The sequence below is a fragment of the Astatotilapia calliptera genome, chromosome 22 (genome assembly GCF_964374335.1).
Source record: "Astatotilapia calliptera chromosome 22, fAstCal68.1, whole genome shotgun sequence".
In the NCBI taxonomy this organism is placed as follows: domain Eukaryota; kingdom Metazoa; phylum Chordata; class Actinopteri; order Cichliformes; family Cichlidae; genus Astatotilapia; species Astatotilapia calliptera.
In genome coordinates this window covers 18,924,873-18,944,458 of record NC_137442.1, presented here as the reverse complement: position 1 = coordinate 18,944,458, position 19,586 = coordinate 18,924,873, and the positions used below count along the sequence as shown (strand labels likewise).

General features: G+C 42.6%; 1 protein-coding gene across 50 annotated transcripts in view; it reads right to left on the bottom strand.

Moving 5' to 3' along the window:
- clasp2 (cytoplasmic linker associated protein 2) overlaps positions 1-19,586 on the bottom strand; it is a 69,926-nt gene that overhangs the window by 3,917 nt on the left and 46,423 nt on the right. For 6 of the 50 annotated variants that reach the window (XR_013904500.1, XM_080295953.1, XM_080296003.1 and 3 more), the window contains 23 exons: positions 19,382-19,422; positions 18,817-18,969; positions 18,162-18,185; positions 17,776-17,793; positions 16,768-16,869; positions 16,537-16,563; positions 15,622-15,648; positions 13,766-13,939; positions 13,486-13,530; positions 12,282-12,389; positions 11,909-11,971; positions 11,208-11,314; positions 10,586-10,609; positions 10,280-10,435; positions 9,159-9,250; positions 9,012-9,075; positions 7,327-7,490; positions 5,578-5,656; positions 3,998-4,141; positions 2,655-2,798; positions 2,430-2,536; positions 2,136-2,277; positions 51-246 (listed from right to left, as the gene is read on the bottom strand). Coding sequence is in view for 49 of the 50 variants with exons in the window: in XM_080295953.1 (XP_080152079.1) it covers positions 51-246; positions 2,136-2,277; positions 2,430-2,536; positions 2,655-2,798; positions 3,998-4,141; positions 5,578-5,656; positions 7,327-7,490; positions 9,012-9,075; positions 9,159-9,250; positions 10,280-10,435; positions 10,586-10,609; positions 11,208-11,314; positions 11,909-11,971; positions 12,282-12,389; positions 13,486-13,530; positions 13,766-13,939; positions 15,622-15,648; positions 16,537-16,563; positions 16,768-16,869; positions 17,776-17,793; positions 18,162-18,185; positions 18,817-18,969; positions 19,382-19,422 (2,201 nt within the window). In the remaining variant the exon portion in view is untranslated. The remainder of the gene's footprint in view (positions 1-50; positions 247-2,135; positions 2,278-2,429; positions 2,537-2,654; positions 2,799-3,997; positions 4,142-5,577; positions 5,657-7,326; positions 7,491-9,011; positions 9,076-9,158; positions 9,251-10,279; positions 10,436-10,585; positions 10,610-11,207; positions 11,315-11,908; positions 11,972-12,281; positions 12,390-13,485; positions 13,531-13,765; positions 13,940-15,621; positions 15,649-16,536; positions 16,564-16,767; positions 16,870-17,775; positions 17,794-18,161; positions 18,186-18,816; positions 18,970-19,381; positions 19,423-19,586) is intronic. The other 44 variants (XM_080295955.1, XM_080295958.1, XM_080295966.1 and 41 more) reach the window with 44 other exon arrangements.

Sequence of the window (19,586 nt, the reverse complement as noted above, 5' to 3'; positions counted from 1 at the left end):
ATATCTCGAGGTCGTTATTTGTCCTTTTCCGCCAGAATGCTTTTGTGTACCATCAGTTTGAAGCTCCGAGTCGTCCAGGCTGGTGTCTTTGCGGCTGTGTTTGAAGGGAGAGTCGGACAAGTATTCGCGGGATACTCGGGGGCTGGAGGAGAGCAGGGGGGTGTTGAGGAGAGACGTTTTATTGTCCAGAGCCATACGCCCGCCGTCGCCCATATCTGACAGTCTGCCATCTGTCCCGCTGCCCCCCTGAAAACAAAGGTGGATTAAAAACAAAGCGAATGAACCAAGCAGTCAAACTCTAAAGAGTTCAAAAGTTCTGGTTTAAAAACAGTCTGAACTGCAGAGTTGTTTTATGTGTTTAGATGGTAAATACGCAAAAAGAATTAAAACAAACATGTCTCCGTTCGATTTCTTAAAATTCATTCATATATCAGGACATTTTGGATGAAGTTTCCTTTTTAGAGAGGATCTTGTTGTCTAAATGAGAGCGTAAGAAAACAAACACACAAACAAAAACAACTCTATCACTTAAAAAGGCAGACACATGAAGCACCAGGTGAGGAGCTGAGCAGGGTTTAAGGTGCTCTTATTTGTATGTGTATATTTACACTCGAGCCGCTAAATGCTCTAAGCTGGGGTTTGATGAGTCAGGTGTGCTGTGATTGGCACGTTGATGACATGTGGGCCACTTGGGTTTCAGTTGCATCTCATGGGGAAAATGTCAGGAGGTCACACCTCTGTAGTAGAGTACGCCATGTCCTTAAAAGGAACCGGGGTCACTGCAAGGGGCTGCAAAATAAGACCTGGCATGTCTGAAGTCATAAATTTGTTTTGAACGAGCAGGCTACCTACACAAGCATCACAAAATAATAACTGGGGATGCTTTTCAGCAGCTAGGCTTAAATAAAACAAACAGGATTTTATCAGCAGCTGTAGAAGATTATTTTTCACAGTTATCGGTCCCATAAACAATGTATGCTTCTCACTCCCTGTGCTAACGGACGGGTGGTGGGGCAGATCAGATGTCAGCGTCCCCTACAGTACACCTGTGTGGGTGTTTCAGGCCTCTGCAAGTCTTGGAAAACATGTTGTAAGGTCAAAAGACGATATAATACTTTCTGAGTGCAGAGCTAAATGAGAGTGTCAAAACCTATTACAAAGTCTGAATACTCTGTCTTATCCTCTTTTTATTCTGGTATTTGCTTATTTTATCAGGAATAAAATCTCAACTCTCACACTTTTATACTACTGGCGAGATCGTGGTGTATAGCTGCTTGCGTTAGGACCGCACCATGGTGGTATTTTTCATCTGGTATCAAAATAAAGAGACCATTCAGAAGCCTGGTCACTATAAAGCAATTTGCCCACCATGCACTGCATCGTGGTGACTGCTCACGAGTCAAAGGCAACCCTATAATATACACTATATGGAAAAACATATGAATTCAAGTGTGGTGCTATAACTGGATGTCACCCTTTCAACAAGCCAGTTTGTGAAACTTGTATGTTTACAAATCCACCAGATAACAGCAAATCAACCCTTTTCCCCATTTCACCCGTCTCCATAATTTGGTTAGTAAATAGTTTGATCCTTTGCTCAAACTGAGGCTGCTAGCTTGTGTCTGGTTCTGACCTCTGGATATTTTTTGCTTTCGTCACTTTGCCTTTGTTAGCTTCTTTAGAAAGTCCGTGATCAGCAGGGTGACGGCACTAACATCAGCATAAAACTGCGCACCAGGAGCTTCACGACATGTTTCCATGGGTGAGCAGCTCCTGTAGGTGACTCACTGCTTTTGTCCATATAGTGTATTTATCAGCCTCAGTGGCCAGTCAACGGTAATATTCACTTCCATTTGTACTCGTTTCAATTGCTCGCCTCCAAGTTGAGAGAAGTTTAACTCCACACCTGCCCACTTCCCACAAGTTTATTGACATTCATGATCTCTGGCTGCTGCACCGCTGCTTGTCTCTTGCTGTGGGGGAAACCTCATGAAGGTAGAATCAAATAAAAATATTCGAAAATGTTCAAACGCCCCCATGAATTGTGCCAACTGTTACACAAACCACTCAGGTCTGGTTGTATTCACACCAGGAATTGAACTTATGTCCCTAATGTGTTGGCCTCCTCCACTCACCTCCTCTCCTTCTCGCCGCTGGACGGGTTCATTCATGTCTTCTTGGCTGCGAACGCTGAAGTTTTGGATCGCCTCTGTGACACCTTTCAGTGAGCTGTAGATGTCCTCTGAGTTCATGTTTTCTGTGTCATAGTCAAAAGCACTGCACAGACACAGTAAAAGATGTGGTGTAATTTGCAAGCTTACTTTTTTCCCCCCCACAGGCGTGTTTTTGGCCACAAAACACCCTAAAATACTGTTTACTGTATAACAGTGATTTGACAGTGTAAGACTAGTTGTCAGACAAGTGTTTACCTTGGTGAGAGGGTGTTCTGGGATGTGTTAGTGGGCGAAGTGACTGGACTGGACCAGCTGGCTGGAGATCGGGGGGTGTGACGTGTCATAGGGCTGCCCATTGGTGCCTGAGAAGGTAACAAAACAACAAAGAGGTACGCCATTATTGCTGCAGTATAATGACAGAGTTCAGGTGTAAACTGTGATTCTGAAGCATTCACAGTTTAGAGTCAGAGTATGTTTTACCTGTGCAGCATTGCCTGTGTTCTTCAGGTGGTTTTGAAGTAGCTTGGTGGCTCCATCCTGGAAGGTTTTGGGCAGAGCTGCCAGCAGCATGGTGAACTCTGGAGTGTTGAGCTGGAACAGGGCAATTAGCACCGACTGGGCTGCCTGTTACACACAAAATACACACTTAGACTTTGTGGACCAAACAGGGTGGCAGCTCTTGCAAGTAGTACTGTGGTTAACTATGGGATGCTGTGAGGTGGCATTTGAGACAAGGATCCTTTTCAATTTATGATTTTGAACTGAGATGCAAGTTTATAGTTATGAGATAAAGCTTAAACACAAAAAACAAAACAAACCAAAAACTATGGTTGTCACTATCAAGCAAAATTTATAGTCCAGCAAAGGTGACGTGATTGCTGTGTGCTTCTTGTCTGCATGCAGACAGGCATTTGCAGAAGACTGATCTGAAGCCAGGCAAAAGAATATGCTGTGGCAAAAATTTAGACAGTGTCACAAGTTTTAAACAGAGTGTGAATGACAGCAAACTACCGGAACGCAACATGAAATTAAAGAGAAAATAACAGGTAAAATGAAACAAAAACTTTCAGCTATTGGAAGAGAACAGCCAGTGCAGCAAGAAGACTGCTTGGCCTAAAGTTGAAACCATCTCTGCAGCTATGGAAAGGATACTCCACAGATCACACGATTTTCTTCCCATGGAAATTCCTAGTTCTGCTGGTAAAGCAGTGCAATAACTGTTTTTCAAACCTGTGGTATCATACACTTCGTCTGCTTTTGTTGTAACATCCCAGCCCGTTCTCACTCCCGAGGCGTAACATGTCAACGTTTTGTCACGTCCCGCGGCGTTCCTGAGAAACGCGAAAGGAGACCTTCGGCGTTCTTATAGTACGCCGCGGGTTATGGCTGGAATCCAGTGCAATGACGCTCCCGCGGTAATAGACGTTCCAGTCCTAAACCTAACCTTATCCCTAGCCCTAACCATAACTTTATCCTGATCTTAACCAGGACTATAATGATGTTAAATAGCGTGTTTCTAAGCGATTTGAAGAAAAAGAGCGAACATGTGTAGATGGAGTCCAGACGGTTCTCATATTTCCTCTTTTTTCCGAGGTCGTCATTTAGGAACGTGGTGGGTAGCCGGAAACGTAATATGTTGACGATTTGTCACCTAGCGTAAAATGTTACGCTTTGGGAGTGAGAACGTGTTGAACATCCAGATTCAACAGTCAGCCTGACTTGCTTCAAATCAATATTATAAAGTTTAATTACATCCCTCAAAAACAAAAGGGGCCTGTTGCAAGAGGACGTATTATGTTGTGTGCGTGTTTGTGAGACGATACCTTTCTGACGTCTGAGCTCTTGGGTTCAGTCGTCCAGGTGATGATGCGGGAAACAGCCAGCCGAGTCTCGCTAGAGTTCACAAAGTCCGGAGCTTCCATTTGTAATGTCAGTGTCTCGATGTACTTCAGAATAGCCACCTTCACCTGCAACGCAAACACACACATTTATACAAATTGTTAGGAAGCTGACCTATAATGGTGAATATGCATACCCAATATTCACCTGTAAAAACACAAATACAGAAACAACCAAAACCCCCCCCACACACACACACACACACACACACACACACACACACACACACACACACACACACACACACACACACACACACGCGCACAAAAGTGAGTCAGCATGTACAACCACAGCAGATTGTGCATCTCTTGCAGGTCTGAAAAATCAAATGATCCAATGAATGAGAGAAAAGTTTAAAATGCAGTCATGCGTTATATAGTACAAAAATAAAATCAATCAACTTAAAAACAATGACAAATAACAATATTAAAGAACCAATAAATGGAAAAATTCAACTCAGCCTCTGAAACGCCACAACTGACTCCTGCCCTGATTGTCTTTCGTCTCTCTACAAATGCACCTCAGGACCAGAACTTCCTCCAAATCACTTAGCAGCATCGTGCGCGCCACATAATTGCTCCCCCCGGAGCGCACTGACCTGGGAGGACTGGCTCCAGGCTGCGGCCTGCTCGTCTAGAGAGCAGGCGTGGCGCCGCGCTCTGGGGGGGAACAATTTTACCCCGGACCCTCCCCTGCCTCGCCCGCAACACGAGCTCCGCACAGGCTTCAGAGAGAGAGAGGAGAAGCACCGCGTCAATCAACGGAGAGAGACAGGGAGACGAGGACGGGGGAGGGGTGGGGAACAAGAGAGGAAAGCAGGCAGGAGGATGGAGAGAGTAGAGGAGTAAAAAGAGATGGGGGAGTAGACCTGGGCGATACTGAAATTACACTGTATGGTTTTACAAAATGAGTCAGACTCATACTGTGATACTATCTAAGCCAATTCTTACATGTCAGAGGGGTTGGATATAGCAAAATATTTAACAAAATTACTATGAAGATGTAGTTAAGTCTTCAGAAATGCAATATTTGCAGCAGGTAGTGAAATTCTACTGTTCGTAAGATCCTTTATTGCCCAAGCCTAGTGGGAAAGGAGAGGGAATAGAGGGAAACAGGTTAAACATCAGGCAGAAAAAGGGTGTGGGAGTAGGCAGGAGCAGCACGGGAGATAAAAGGGTAAGAAGGGTTGGGAGCAAGGAATAAAGTAGTAGATAATCAGGGGAAACGAAAGAGAGGTATGCTGGGTAAAGATGAAAAAGGAGTTTGAGGAAGAAAGCTTGAAAGTAGCCAGTGGAGTGGCTCGATCAATCGCTATCCAATCACAGCCCAGGATTCAGGGTTTTGGGACGTAGAGCCAGCAATGGGCAGGCATGTAATAATATTAGCACAGCAGTCAGTTGAATTTCCAGCTTTGTGTGCATGCTACCCTTGCACAGACATTTGCACACTCAGCTCTCTCACATACACACTAAACAGACATGTATTATATCAACTTGTCATTTACCTTGAGGTTGGGCGTCTGTGTTTGGTCCACAGTGAACCTCATGAGAATGGTAAACTGGAGGTCGTTGGGAAAACATTCTCTGCAAGACAAAAAAACCACAGATTTAGATTTCACGTTTTGTGCCATAACATGCATCGTAAAAATAAAGTTCAAGGACTGTCAGCAAGTAAATAACCGAGTAACCACTGTGCCAGATGCAAAGTGGTGATTTGTGTGACTGCTTCTTCTTCTGCACTTTTACTAAACATTTGAAATAATAGAGATAAAAAAGTGCTGACTCTGAAGGTTGCTGCTGGTTTTTGGAGGAAAGCACTCACTGTAGGACTCACGCCAAGAACACTTTACAGCAGGGGTGTCAAACATAAGGCCTGGGGCCCGGAAACAACCCGTCAGAGGCTCCAACCTGACGTGCCAGAATAATTTGAAATGTGTGGAAAAATGTGAAAATTACAAAAGAGGGCGTCAGAAATTTCAGACTGCAAATCTTTTTTTTTTTTCTAGTTTTTTTTTCCTCTCAGTTTTAGTCTTACTGGCTTCTTTAAACTACTATAATACTTTAGGAAAGGCAGACATACTATTGAAATTACATTTATTTTTCTTAAGAAACCTCAGGAAGTAAATTTTTATAAACAGATGATCAGTTTGTTATTTCTTTAAGGTCATACCACCTGAGCAGTCCTGATCTCATCTAAAGCTAAGCTACACTTAATAAAGTGTATAGTTAGTGCTGGATCTGGTGCCCCTGAATCCTTCCTTACTTATACTGCAATAGGCCTAGCCTGCTTCAGTGTTCCCATGATGCACTTAGCGTTTCTTTCTCACTCACATTTTTTTCACTCTATCTGCAGTTATACACCACTTTGCATTTGATCATTAGTTATTAATATCTCTGGCTCTCTTCCACGGTGGAGTTTTTGTCCCATCTCCCTCTCTTCACCCCCTACCAGTCGCAGCAGATGAACCTGGTCCTGCTGCTCCCTTCCCACTGTCACCATGTGCTTGCGCTCACAGGATTACCGTAATTCCCGGACTACAGAGCGCACCTGATTAAAAGACGCATGCTCTAATTTTAGAAAGAAAATCAATTTTGTACTTGTACAGACTGCACCGGATTTTAAGCCGTATGCGTTTCACTCGTAATATTAGATATTTACACAGAAATATTACACGTGAGGATTTTTAACGTTTAATTTAATCCGTAAGGTAACATAAACATGGTAACATAAACGTTATGGTAACATACAAAAATACATACTGCAAATGCTTTTTTTCCTCGAACAGCGCCTGTAACACTGCTACCTTTAAGTATATGTACGTATCAGTAACACACAAATTACGTCGCTTATGGTTTTTTTACGGAACAGTGCACAAACAACATTACAACGTCTCTTAACAACCGGTAAAAATATATACCGTATATATACTACTTATCAATTTTATTGGTCTACTGTTACCAGGCAAAATGTTTTTGGCTGCATGAAAAAAAATATGCATTAGCCGCATGTCAGTATACGCCGCAGTGTGGGAAAAAAGTAGCGGCTTATGACCCAAAAACTACAGTATTTGATTGTTGGGGTTCAAACTGAACTAAATTTATAGGTTATCACTCAAACATTTTACTTGTCCGGTCTACGTAATGATCACAATGGACTGTATATAGACCACAATGTGTTGGTAAAGTAAGATAAAAAGCCACTTTTTAAAATCTTGATTTGTACTTGCTTGTCTGTATACGAATGTGCAACTCACCTTGTGACATCCAGGGCTCTCTGCACTTTAGCCTGCACGGATCCCAGCAGGTCCGCTCCCATCTTCTTCAGAAGCTGTGTGAGCAGGACAAACAACCAGTCCTGCAGATCGTCCTTATGGACCTGGATGAAATCTACCAGTGTCTCCAGGAACATACTGAACACCTAAACACACACACACGCACGCACACACACACGCACACAAAGTCTAGGTGACAAACTGAACAACTGATCACTTATTCTTAAAACACTTCATGCGCACATGCACATGCATACAGGCACTCCTGCATTGTTTTACTGCATTATACTGAAGGGGAATGATGTGAGAGCAGCATTAGTCCACATTAGTTCCCTGTGGTTCCCATTGGAGTTAGTGGCATTTCACTCATTACTGCAGCAGTCCACCTTCACTCCCAGTCACCAAGTAACACACTTAAATCACACAAAATGAAAACAAGCCAATCACAACATGTGGGGACCATCTCTACATGCCACTAGTTGATTTCAGCAGCACAGTGGAGCTACGGATAACATTAAGTGAGGTAGGTTAGTAAGTGTTATGTAGTTCTCAATGCCCAATCAGATTAATGAAGCAGATTTCATCCAAACACAAACACTGATTGGCCAGACTTACTCTCTACAGAGAGTTCCAGAGGTGGGAGCAGCATGAGGGAGAGAGAGACATCTGTTAGCATCGTCACAAAGCATGTACTCAGTGTCAGAGAGTACACTCAGCATCTTCAATTTTTTCAAACACATTTGAGCAACAACCAATTTTACCTTCTCCCTGACATGGGAGAAACTTGAGTGTAAGTGCAAAAAGGCTAAAAAGAAACACTGAAAAATATGGGAGATAAGAAGGAAGGAGTACGAAAAGGAGTGGTGTGAGATAGGCAGATGGAGATCACTGGTGAGATGCAGTACCTTGAAGGAGGCTGAGCTTATACCGGATTCTGCCGTGCCGTACACCCTGCCGGAGTCTCGCTGAAATTCATCAAATCGTCAAAACGTCAAACGAGGGGGAGGGGGAGGAGCTCACACAGCTTACGACATGTGTGAGAAAACGGAGCACTCAAGACGGTGGAACAGAAGTGGCAGTGTTAGAGAGGCCGAATCGCAGCTTGTTAGTCAGAGGAGAGAGCGGGCAGCCCAAATATGTACGAGTGTGTGTGTTCGTGTGTGCTTTTGAGTGTGTGAGCGGTCAGTGTTGTTGCCTCAGACTGCAGGTAGAGGAGGGGAAAAGAGAAGGGAGAGCCAGCGGGTGTGAAGAGTGCAGCCAGCAGTTTGGCTGCTCAACAGTGACAGAACAATCCCACAGGACGGCGGTGAGCGTGATGGCACACTCATTCAGGTGTGGCATGCCGTTAGAAAACAGTCCAATGCACGCGTTCCATGCCCGTGTTTATGTCTGAGTGTGAGTAAATTTGAGGAAACATTTGACCTGTTTATCCCGTCTTTTTCACTAAATTCATTAGAAAGATGTGACAGCTAAAGTGTGTGTGTGCTTTTTAAAGCGGTGTAACACTTTCTGTGTTTGGCAGAATCCGGTACAGTCAAGGATGATGGGATAAACAAAGTATTTGAAAAAGTAAAATTAAAGCAGGTGAATTATGAATCTTGTGCCACGGTACTGCAAATGAATGCAGTGCATCTTTGTGCGAGGGTTTATGCTGCATGCATCCATACCTTACTGTGAGGGTCAGCAAACATCCTGGTGAAAATTTCACAGAGCCTCTTCAACTCAACCCGACTACAGACAAAACAGCAGCAGTTAGTTGGAAATCATCTATGACTTTATTAACTGCAAACACGCCTGAGTGACCTGACACTGACCTCAGGGTGCGCTGGTTTTTAAGCAAAGCCTGAAGGCCCAGTAGACCCTCCTTCCTCTCAGACCAGTTGGCACTGGCACAACGATTGAGCACCTGGAGGAAAGAATAAGATTCAATACATGCACGTAATAAATATTCAGCTTAATATTGAAGTAACACGTTTTTAATGGCTTTTCAGATTTAAGCACAGGAGACATGAGTATATAAACCTCACTGATCATATTCACTCACTGATTCTGGGTAGTAATATCTTCACTGCAAAATTCTAGTGCTCAAAATGAACTGGAGCGGGAAAGGTACTGTGACCCTGGCAGATCTGTATATAGACTATAAAGACGGTCTGCATAATTTCCAAAGTTTTTAACTAAATACAAGCTTCCAAATTCTCACTTTTTCATTATCTCAAATTGCACACTATGTTAAGGAAAAGTTTTCATAAACAGAATAGAAACCATTTCAGGTAAACACCCTCTTTAAGAGCGCTTGGTACTCTCTACAAAGGTCAAATTTATTTATATATCACATTTAAAACAGCAGAGTTGACCAAAGTGCTGTGCATGAAAAATCCTAACAACAAATATCAAAGTTACTTCATTGTTTACACACTCCTGTGTCTTCAGCTTTTATACAGGAAGCCAAGGACCAGAACACAGAATTGTCAGCACAGTTTTGGGAAGAATCTTTGCCCCTTAATCACAACTGTCAACACAAATTAAAGACTGATTTAGGTGATGCACAGGTTGCATTACTCTAAAACCAAATGGAACCGCATCTTTCCATTAACATGTTTTCAGTGTGCGCTGTTTGGTTGACACATAAGGTCGGTATGGCCTGACCCTTATGTCAACGTTTTAGTGGGTTTCTGCAGCCTTATCCAGAGGCATTAAGCATAACAGTAATTTCTAGATTGATGGATGCTCCTTAGAAAACCTTGAGGTTCCACCTGACATTCAAATTGCTCTGCAAACTTTAACTTTAAAAGAGCGCCTTAATGATACTGTTCCCTTCTGTGAAACTTCAAACCCATCTAAATTTAACTTAAGTCATTTAAGTTTTTTCTAAGGACCTAGGTTTTAGGAAAGCTGCCCATCGCAGTATCTATTTCCTGCTGCTGTTGTTTACCTCAGCTACATCTTCTGTTTGTCTCATGTAGGTGGGGATGGCCCCTCCGTTTCTGGAGCTGTAGGATCTCTCTGAACAGGCGCTGGATGCATCGCTGTTGGCATCGTCGTCAGAGTACATGCCGTAATTCTCATACCGTCGCCGTGCTGGCTTCTTCTGCAGGGAACAGAAAGGGCATGACATTACAATGAAAACAAAAACCAACAAGCAGGACATTAAGAAAGCATGCACTAGCACATCTTGATAGAACACAAACCAAGCACACACACACCCACACACAGGTAAGAGGTAGGAAAAGAAGCTGACCTTGGATCTCATGTCTCCCAACAGCTGACAGCGTTAAACAGAGGTAGAATCAGGGTTTAGTTAACACACAGACACACAGTGTAGGAGCTAGTGGCAGGATACTGGAACGTGCACTGTTTGTAGCCAGGATGTTCCTGGTGACTAATTTTTTAGACTAGTATAACCGACGAGTCTAAAACTAAGAAAGACTCAGATATTACGTTAAATTTGAAAACTGTTTAATGGACAATGTAAAAAAAACTCTATAAACAAAGGCATTTAAAACCATTAATTACATTTTTCAATAATGGATCATGTCACTTAACCTGGTGTGACCTTTCATCATGCATTAAGAACACTGCACGTTATACTTCAAATAGAAAGTGAAAAACAAACAGTAAATAAATAGTGTTAACAAAAAGATCAGGCCTAGCATAACAGATTTATGGTGTTTCTCAACAACAATGCTCCATCTGGTGGCAGATGGCTGCATAACATTTAGGACAATAATTTACGGCACTGGGCATCAATTAAAATGTCAAACAATTAGATTAAACGGCTAGTAAGTCTAGTACCGACTAGTCACAACGGCTATGATTAGTTAGTTGTGCACAATGCTGTGTTAGAATTTGAGTTTCCATACCAGTGCATCTGCGAGAGCCTCTTCTACATCTGAACCAGTGTTCAGGACCCTCATAGCGCTGACTGAAGAAGAGAGACGGCTTGACTGACTGATTCCAAAACCTGATCCTGCAGACAGAGAGAGGAAGGATGGACAGAAAGATAGCAGAATAAATACATTAGCAAAACTTCAGATTAAAACAAGTTCGCACACACTCAGCACTCGTCCACAAATGATGTCATTCTCCTGATCATCCATTCGCTAACGTTCACACAACTCACACACGCGTGGCACTTTCCCACGAGACAACCCTGTAAGTTGATGCGATGATGCGTTAGGTGACATTGCAGATGGCACTTGGGGGTAAAAAAAGCATGATTGACATAAAACGCAGGAGAGCATGTTGACGTCCCTGTGGAGGAGGGACGCAGCTAAATAAAGAAGACAAAGAGACACTGATAAAACCAGCAGAATGGTTATAAACTGGCAACTGAACGGGCGGAAACATGCGATTCCACTGGAGAGCCCGACATCCTGGAGCAGAACGTAAAAAAACAAAACAAATCAAAAATCAACTGATGGACGACGAAAGAAACGGGCTGGTAAAATGTGGGAGATGATGAACTGCAACTAAAAGAGAACAAAAAAAGAAAACGCAGAGAGAAAATCAAGTCAAGTGGTTGGGTGGGTGAGGGACGGAGAAAGATGTACTCAGCCTTCACCTGCAGCCCCAAAAGCATCAGGTGTGTGAAGAGCTCCGGTGGAGCGAGAGTAGCTCCGCGTTGCTGCAACCAAGATTAAAACACACACACACACACATACAAACACACAGAGTTTAGGATTGACAACTAAGACCACACAAACTCACACTTATCGAGTAGTGCATGAGAATAGAAAGAAAGACTGAAAAACATAAAGGTGTTATTTCTCTACTTTCCTGACGCATGCGTGTTTGAGACTTTTTTTTTTCAGATACTGGATTCAATTTTAATCTAAAAATCTAAGAGCTAAGAGTAAAGCTTCAATACAGTCAGACTCTTTTCCTCGGATATCCTACTAATTCCTCTCGGGTATCTGTCTGCTGCTGCTACTCACCAAGAGGTGTGAAGGAGCGTACGGGGCTGGTGTCCCGGCTGCTCTCTCTGCTGGCCTCTCTGCTGCAGCCCTGACTCATACTGGGCCGCGGGATACGACTGCCCCGAGCTAACGCCACCCAGGTAACAACCACGGAGTGCAGACAGAAAAGAAAACGGAAAAAGGGAAAGGGGAGAAAAAGTACACATAAAGAAAGACATGAGCAGTGACAAAGAAGTCAAAGAGGAAGGCACGTACATAAAGACATAAATAAGACAGAATAAGAACAGGTAACAAACTGACAAAAACAAGAAAAATGTGAGCACAGGTTTTTTTTCCCCCCTCTGATGTTTAAGAAACCATCTTAGAGGTGTGAGCGCATATCTATCAGCTAATCTACTGGTATTATTTACTGGTATCACACCCTCAAGAGTCTAAAATCTTCCAGTTGTTTCCTTTAATAGAATAAAAAATTCTAAATCTTAACACTGAAAGAAAACCCAAATTTGTCTTTAAAACATGAATGATTTGTTAGTTTCAGAGTTTATGACTTACATGTAAACAAATAATTGAAATTTCTGCACATTTAGTTTCTTCTATTCATCTAATAGTTCTTATTAACTGATTTTCACCTTCAGAGATGTCTGATACACACAGGTGCTCAATGTGTCTCTTTTTCTCACACACAAAGACAAACGGACAGAAAAAGTGATTGAGAAAGAGATGCAGCAATCAAGCGGGTGGCTGAGGGAAAGGGCTGTGTTTCATTCAGCAGCACTGCAACTTCGCTGTTCATTGCTCCGTTCATCAGCTTCAGCATCCAGCTAGCAAATCAGAATTAATCACGGGCTACCAACGGTCTACCGAGCAGAGATGAAGCGTCGCTGATCCTGTGTGAAGCTTTCTTCAACCAGCCACTAAAACAGGTTAGTAAGGAGAGGGGGAAGGTATGACTCGTAATCCGTGAACATGTGCTGATCACAGGCACCCATCACCATAACGACACAGCCAAGACAGACAAGTTAGAACGATGGAATCTATGAAGCTGAGGCAGCGACTGATGATGGGAGAGACGGACTGTGACGGCAGCAGTGATCGAGGAATTTTTTTTAAAATCATGGATAGAAATGGTGTAAGGAGATGGAGGTTAAAGTGAGGATGAGAATAGGCACATTGAGGTGGATTGATGGGTAGCACAAGGGTCCAGTCGAGGTCGAAGCCTTACCTCCTCTGCTTGCTCCGTTGTAGATGGAACTAATGCTAGAAGGAGCTACGAGACAGAAGCAACAAGGACAGAGAAAAAGGAGAGGAGCAGAGGAAGAAAAGGAGGACAGGGAGCAGGAGGGAAAAAGGCAAATTTAGATCCATGTATACAGCGAATCACAGAGACTGGTCATCTGAGTTTGATGGCACAAAATATCACCCAACACTTGAGCAGTTTCTAAAGCAGGCACAGCTAATTTATAGAAAGACAGTATTAGTTCAAAGCACGTTAATGCACTCACCCACAGACAGGCGGGTGGGTGATGAGTCTCTGGAGCAGCCCTGGCTGCGGGGGATGCGGCTGCGTCTGTGTCCATCCCCAGTGGATCCAGCCAGCACCCTGTGAGCCCCGGTGCTCATGGTGCTCAGGGTCGTGCTCGTCAGCACGCGACCAGGGGAGCCGCTCCGACTACCAGCTTCAGAGAGACATAGATTAACATAGATTATCCGTGGTGCATGGGACATTTATTAAAAAAAAGCTGTAGTGACACCACCCCTCTATAACGTGACAACTTCATTAAAACAAAAAAGAAAAGAAAAAAAGAAGTGATCAGTTTCTTATACCAACAACTGGCAAAGGTAGTTGGTAGTTTTTCAAGCACATGTTGGCATTTTATGTATATCAAAAATACACATCACTAGGGAAGGATTGCTGGAGCCAGCAGAGCTACAGTGAGTTCAAATTCTTTCAAATTCATTAAAAAAAAAAAAAAGGGCAACTCATAGGTAACTGTCATTACTGGATTGTAATTTTGAATTTGGATTGAATTTAAATTGAATAACAGTCTCAATTTCTCTTCCCGAGGCATCCGATCTCCCAAAGCTAAGGCCACAGTGTGTTTCTTTTTACAGTGGGTCATTTTGCTATAAACTAGAAGACAAACAGTCCAGCAGGAGAAGCTCTGCAGTGCTGGAAATGTGAAAACAGATGCTTGGGAAACAAGCTCCAGTGCTCAAGACTTGAAACCGACCTTAAAGAGGACCTATTATGCTCATGTCCAGCTGTGCAATGTTTTGTTTTTAAATCCTGAATTGTGTGGCTTTGGTGCTGCCTTCAGTTCATCCCCTGTTGGAATCAAGCAGTTTTATTTGCTTCTTCAACTTTATTCTGACTGGCTGCCCCTCACAAACAAAAGGTTTGACCACCAGCTTAGATGTCATAGAGATCCAAAAGGAGTTGGAAAAAAAATTCTGCTCAGTATTTGGAGCAGCCTAAAGCCTGAGCTTTTGGCTTACAGGAACAACTCAGAAGCTGACCTCAGTATTTCAAACTTAGGCCATGTTCGATGTGAGCACCCACCATCACAGCAGATTAGACAATGACAGAAAGCAGGAAAAGCATAACAGGTCCCTTTTAAATTGATCTCTTTAAGACTAAAAATGAGCAGGCAGACCAGAGTCTCTCTTCTTTCTCTCAATGAAAGACAAAAGCTAATCTAAATGCACACGCACACGCACACACACACACGCACAACCTACTGAACTATGTGCTAACACCTTGTGACGCATAACTAAATAAAATGGATCTAAATGACAAAACTGTGTTTAAGTTGTTTTTTGTGAAAATATGATTACTGCACAAAGAGTTTTGATATCCAGTAGCTGATAAAAGATGTTATAAGTAATGATCAACTCACGCTGTCTGACAATTTCTTAGCTTGGATTTGTTTAAGTGCCGATAACCCCCCAAAACCCCAAAAAACAAAAAAACCCAAACAAACTAGTGATAAGATGGTGAAAGAAAGGTTATTGAAACCAAACATAAGCTACAAAACTGTGAGAATTACTAGCTTGGAATCTAATGATGTGGTTACAGAGGGAAAAAAAAAAAAAAAAAAAAAGAGTGACTTTCGACTTTTCATTGTGTAACACATAGAAATGCAGAAACATGAGGCTCCCAAAGCAGTGTATTTCACATGGTAACAGCATAGCCATGTTATAAGTCTGTGACTACAAATCCCAGCATGCCTAAGCCAGTGTGGGTGAGACTCTCAGTGACCTTTCTGCGTGCACGTGAAGATAGTGAGGTTTGGGAAACAGAGGAAAGAAAGTACAGCTAAAGAGAGCGGGGTAAAAATAAGTAGCGTTGTAATCTTACCACCGACAGGGGTAGCAGACTGAGATCCTGAGCCATTAAGCCCATTGGTTGGGAAGAAAGGGGGAAAAGCAGAGGTGAGGGGGAAGGAACAGCAGATTAAATCAGATGAATTATGGGTGTTAGCGCAAAAGAAGTGTCATGGGAGTTAAAAAAAATAAGAGTACGAAGAGAGAGGATCCTGGTGGTCCATACCAAGAATGAAGGCAAAGCTGAAGCACTATGTTGAAATAATTCCATTAATTAAAGAGAAAACAAGTACTGAAATGTAGCTGAAGCAAACACACACACACTTAACCAGCCGCAGATGACAGACTTGGGAAAGCAGTGCATGTTGGGACAACTCACATAGCATATGTAAAAAAAACAAAACCTGTTTAACAATGAGGGAAAAATGGTTTAAAGTAAATATACTGAGCCATACCCTCACACACTCACGGAAAGCTTTCCAACCCTCTTAACTCCGATTTGGTCCTCAATCTAAATATCCAGATTTAACTGTTGCACTGGTTTGTGGCCCAATCACTGTCTGATTTTAAACTGGTCTCCAAGATGGCCCGAAGCAGCATATCAGCAGTTAATGTCTTGGAGAGCAGGTACACACGCAAAAAACACACACACAGCTGCCTAATGTGCTGCAATATAAGAATAGCCCAGAGCCTTGTGTCTCGTATTTTTAATAACCTGAATAAAAGCCAGAGCCAGGCTGGAGAAGCGGAAATGTACTGTTCACCACACCATCCTCAGTGATGAAACACAGCATGCAGAAGAAACACACACACACACACACACACACACCCATACGCACACGCTCTCCTGTTTACACAAAACACCCTGATCAGAATGAGAGCGGGTGGGTCACCATTCCCACTGTGATACAGAGATAGACAGGCACACTCTGACACACGGACAGAATACCTGGTGTGCAATCGGATTCGTCGGAACCTGAAGGCACAAAAACATTCACATGGAGCTTATCGTCACCGTGGAGGCAACAAGTTAAGAAACTCCACAAACAAAAGTTGAGGAACCGCAAATACTTCTACAAGCTCACTCTCTCATCATTTCTCCTGTTTTACCCAGACTGTTTCACTCACAGCTGGCTTTAAATTATGCTCTGTGTTTTGGCTGCTGCGAGGAGGTACGTACGTTGCGACTGGGACACCATCTTGGTGCGGCTGCGTCCTCTCGAGTCCACCTGACTCGACACGGTGCTGGCAGTAGACAAAGGCTGCTTGGTACGCACACGACCTGCATGCAAGTAGAAGCACAACCATTAAAAACAACCCCCAAAACAGACCTGCATTTTACACACTAATGAAACTACTCGCACACAGTTTGCAGCTGAATGAAGCCCAGAAACTAAAAAGCACTAGAGCTGATGAAAAGCCACTAATACTGAAAGTTGCTAAAGACTGGACCCTAAACTCAACATTCACATTCAGCCAGGTGCAAACACAGATGAATACAACAGGGATGCTTCAGTGGATTAGAAACCCGTCTCAGAAAAGAAATCCCTGAAAATAACCAGTTAAGTATTTGATAAGGTATTTTATTATAGACTAAAATGATTTAATGATTAAAAGGGAATTTAAGGGAATAATCCATTAATCTCCCACCAACCAATTACTTTTAGAACCCACTTTATAATAGCATTCACATGTCCAAACTCAGTGGTTAAAGGGGACCCATCATGCTCGTTTTCAAATCCATATTCTTTTGTTTTATCTCATTTCATACTCTGTTTATACTCTTTCTGAAACAAGCTGCCTTAGCTCCACCCCTTTCAAGTTTGAAGTTACCATATTTGGGATAACATATAGAGCCAAGAGAAGGAAAGAAAATCTGAACATTTACAGGATGCTGAAGCTTGAGTTGTTGGCTCACAGGGGTTACTTGCACATATGCTGACCCTCACTAATTCAAACTAAAACCATGTTTAAAAGAAGCATCTACCATAGTAGCAGTAAAAATAACACAGGAATATATCAGAGAGCATAATAGATCCCCTTTAAGCAAAGTCACTTTTCTTGTTTATTATTATTATAAAATTGATCAAACACATAATTGTTGGATCCAAAAAGACTAAAATCAAAATTTCCATCTAGAACATCCCTACAAATATGCACACAAACATCCACCTAACCACAGTCTTACCATTGTCTGATTTGGTTCCTATAGACAGACAAAAAAGGAGCATGTTTTAAGTATCACAGTTCACCTTTTGTGTGCAATATTCAAGCAGCACATCCTTATACTATCCTATAAAACCAACAGCTGAATGATACAGTTTAATGTGAGTACAGATGGTTAGAAAATTGCCATATTTAAAATAAGATTCAGCTTTAGTAAAGCAGAAGATGATTTTAGATGTGTTAATATTTGATCTATGCTTCTGTGAACAGCGCAGTAATAGAAATGAGGTTTTGAAGTTGACAGCAGGGGGCGCTGTGGCCACACACTGTCACAACTGAGTTAACATGGACTGCATGGAGTGAGGAAAGGGAAAAGAGCAGAGAAGAAGTGGAGTGAGATGATCTTACCATCCGTTTTATCAGCGGCATCATCTTTAGTAGCAAAGAGAAAGAGGGGGAGGGAAAAAAAAGGAGACCAATGACAGGAAAACCCCCCAAAAATAAAATGAAAAAAAATTTTTTTTTACAGAAATTATACAAAGGGAAAAGGGAAAACGAATAATGTGAATAATAAATGTGAAAAGAAAGTTGAAAATAAGAAAAATAGAAAAAGATGAAATACAAGAGAAACAGGAGAAGAAAGGAGCACAGTGTGAATTAGTCACATAACATCTGTTTATCTGAGAACCGTGCAGATGTAGGGATCGACATCGAAAATGTAGAGACAAACTGACACAGAGGACAATATCCGTATAGAGAGCATGCATAGAGTATATCTACACACAAGCACACGAACAGGCAAATGAGCAGGCAGCAGGAGAGGAGAGGAGTCAGTGTAAGCGCTAAAGTGTTTGGGTCTGGACGTCCATCCTTCTGTTATGCAGATGAGTCAAGCTTTTATACAAGATGACGTACTTCTTACTTCAACCTGTCAGAAACTTTAAAAAACTTCCTCTGTACTGATCTGACGAGACTCTTTATAGTCTGACTTCCAGCTGATCACATGCTGACCTACGTCTCCACTGTCTGAATAAGCATCTAACTTGACTGGCAGAGCCCTTACCCAGTGAGGAGTAGGACCCCGGGGGCAGACGGCCCGCTCCCCCGGTTTGTCTGACGTGCCGGTATTTAGCAACTGCTGCTGCATTAACATCCACGTCGCTACGGGAACGCTGCAGGGAGGTCGATGACACCCCACCCTTTGAACCCGCAGGGACTGACAGGACAGGAGGATCGTGTTGGAGAAAGGGTGGGAGGTGATGGGATATATATATATATACACACACACACACACACACACACACACACCACAAACACATGCATGCACAATACTATACAAACACAATATCGATACCATACAGAAAAAACAAAATTGGGCAGACAAGTATACGCATGTGTACGCGCACATGTGTGTTGTAAGATAAAAACATAACAGGATGTGATTGCTCATGGGAGGAGACAGGCTGATGTAAATGAGAATGAAGGGAGATGGTTTTTATAGGAGCTGATGTTTGCCTCAGTGTGTGTGTGTGTGTGTGTGTGTGTGTGTGTGTGTGTGTGTGTGTGTGTGTGCAGGAGAATATGTGTTGAAGAAGGCTTGTGCGTGTGTGTACATGTGCTCGACTCACCTCGCCCCGGTGCTGCTGACCATTTAGAAGTCAGAGGCCGACTGAAGAAAAAAAAAAAAGAAAAAAAAAAAGGGAGAAAAGTAGGTCAGTATATAACAACGCAGTGAGTAGGTCTTAATCATGATCAATATACATTTTCACTGATGTGTGGAATTGAATAAAACAGCTTTCTCAAGCATTGTTAAAACTCCAACACTAAAAACAC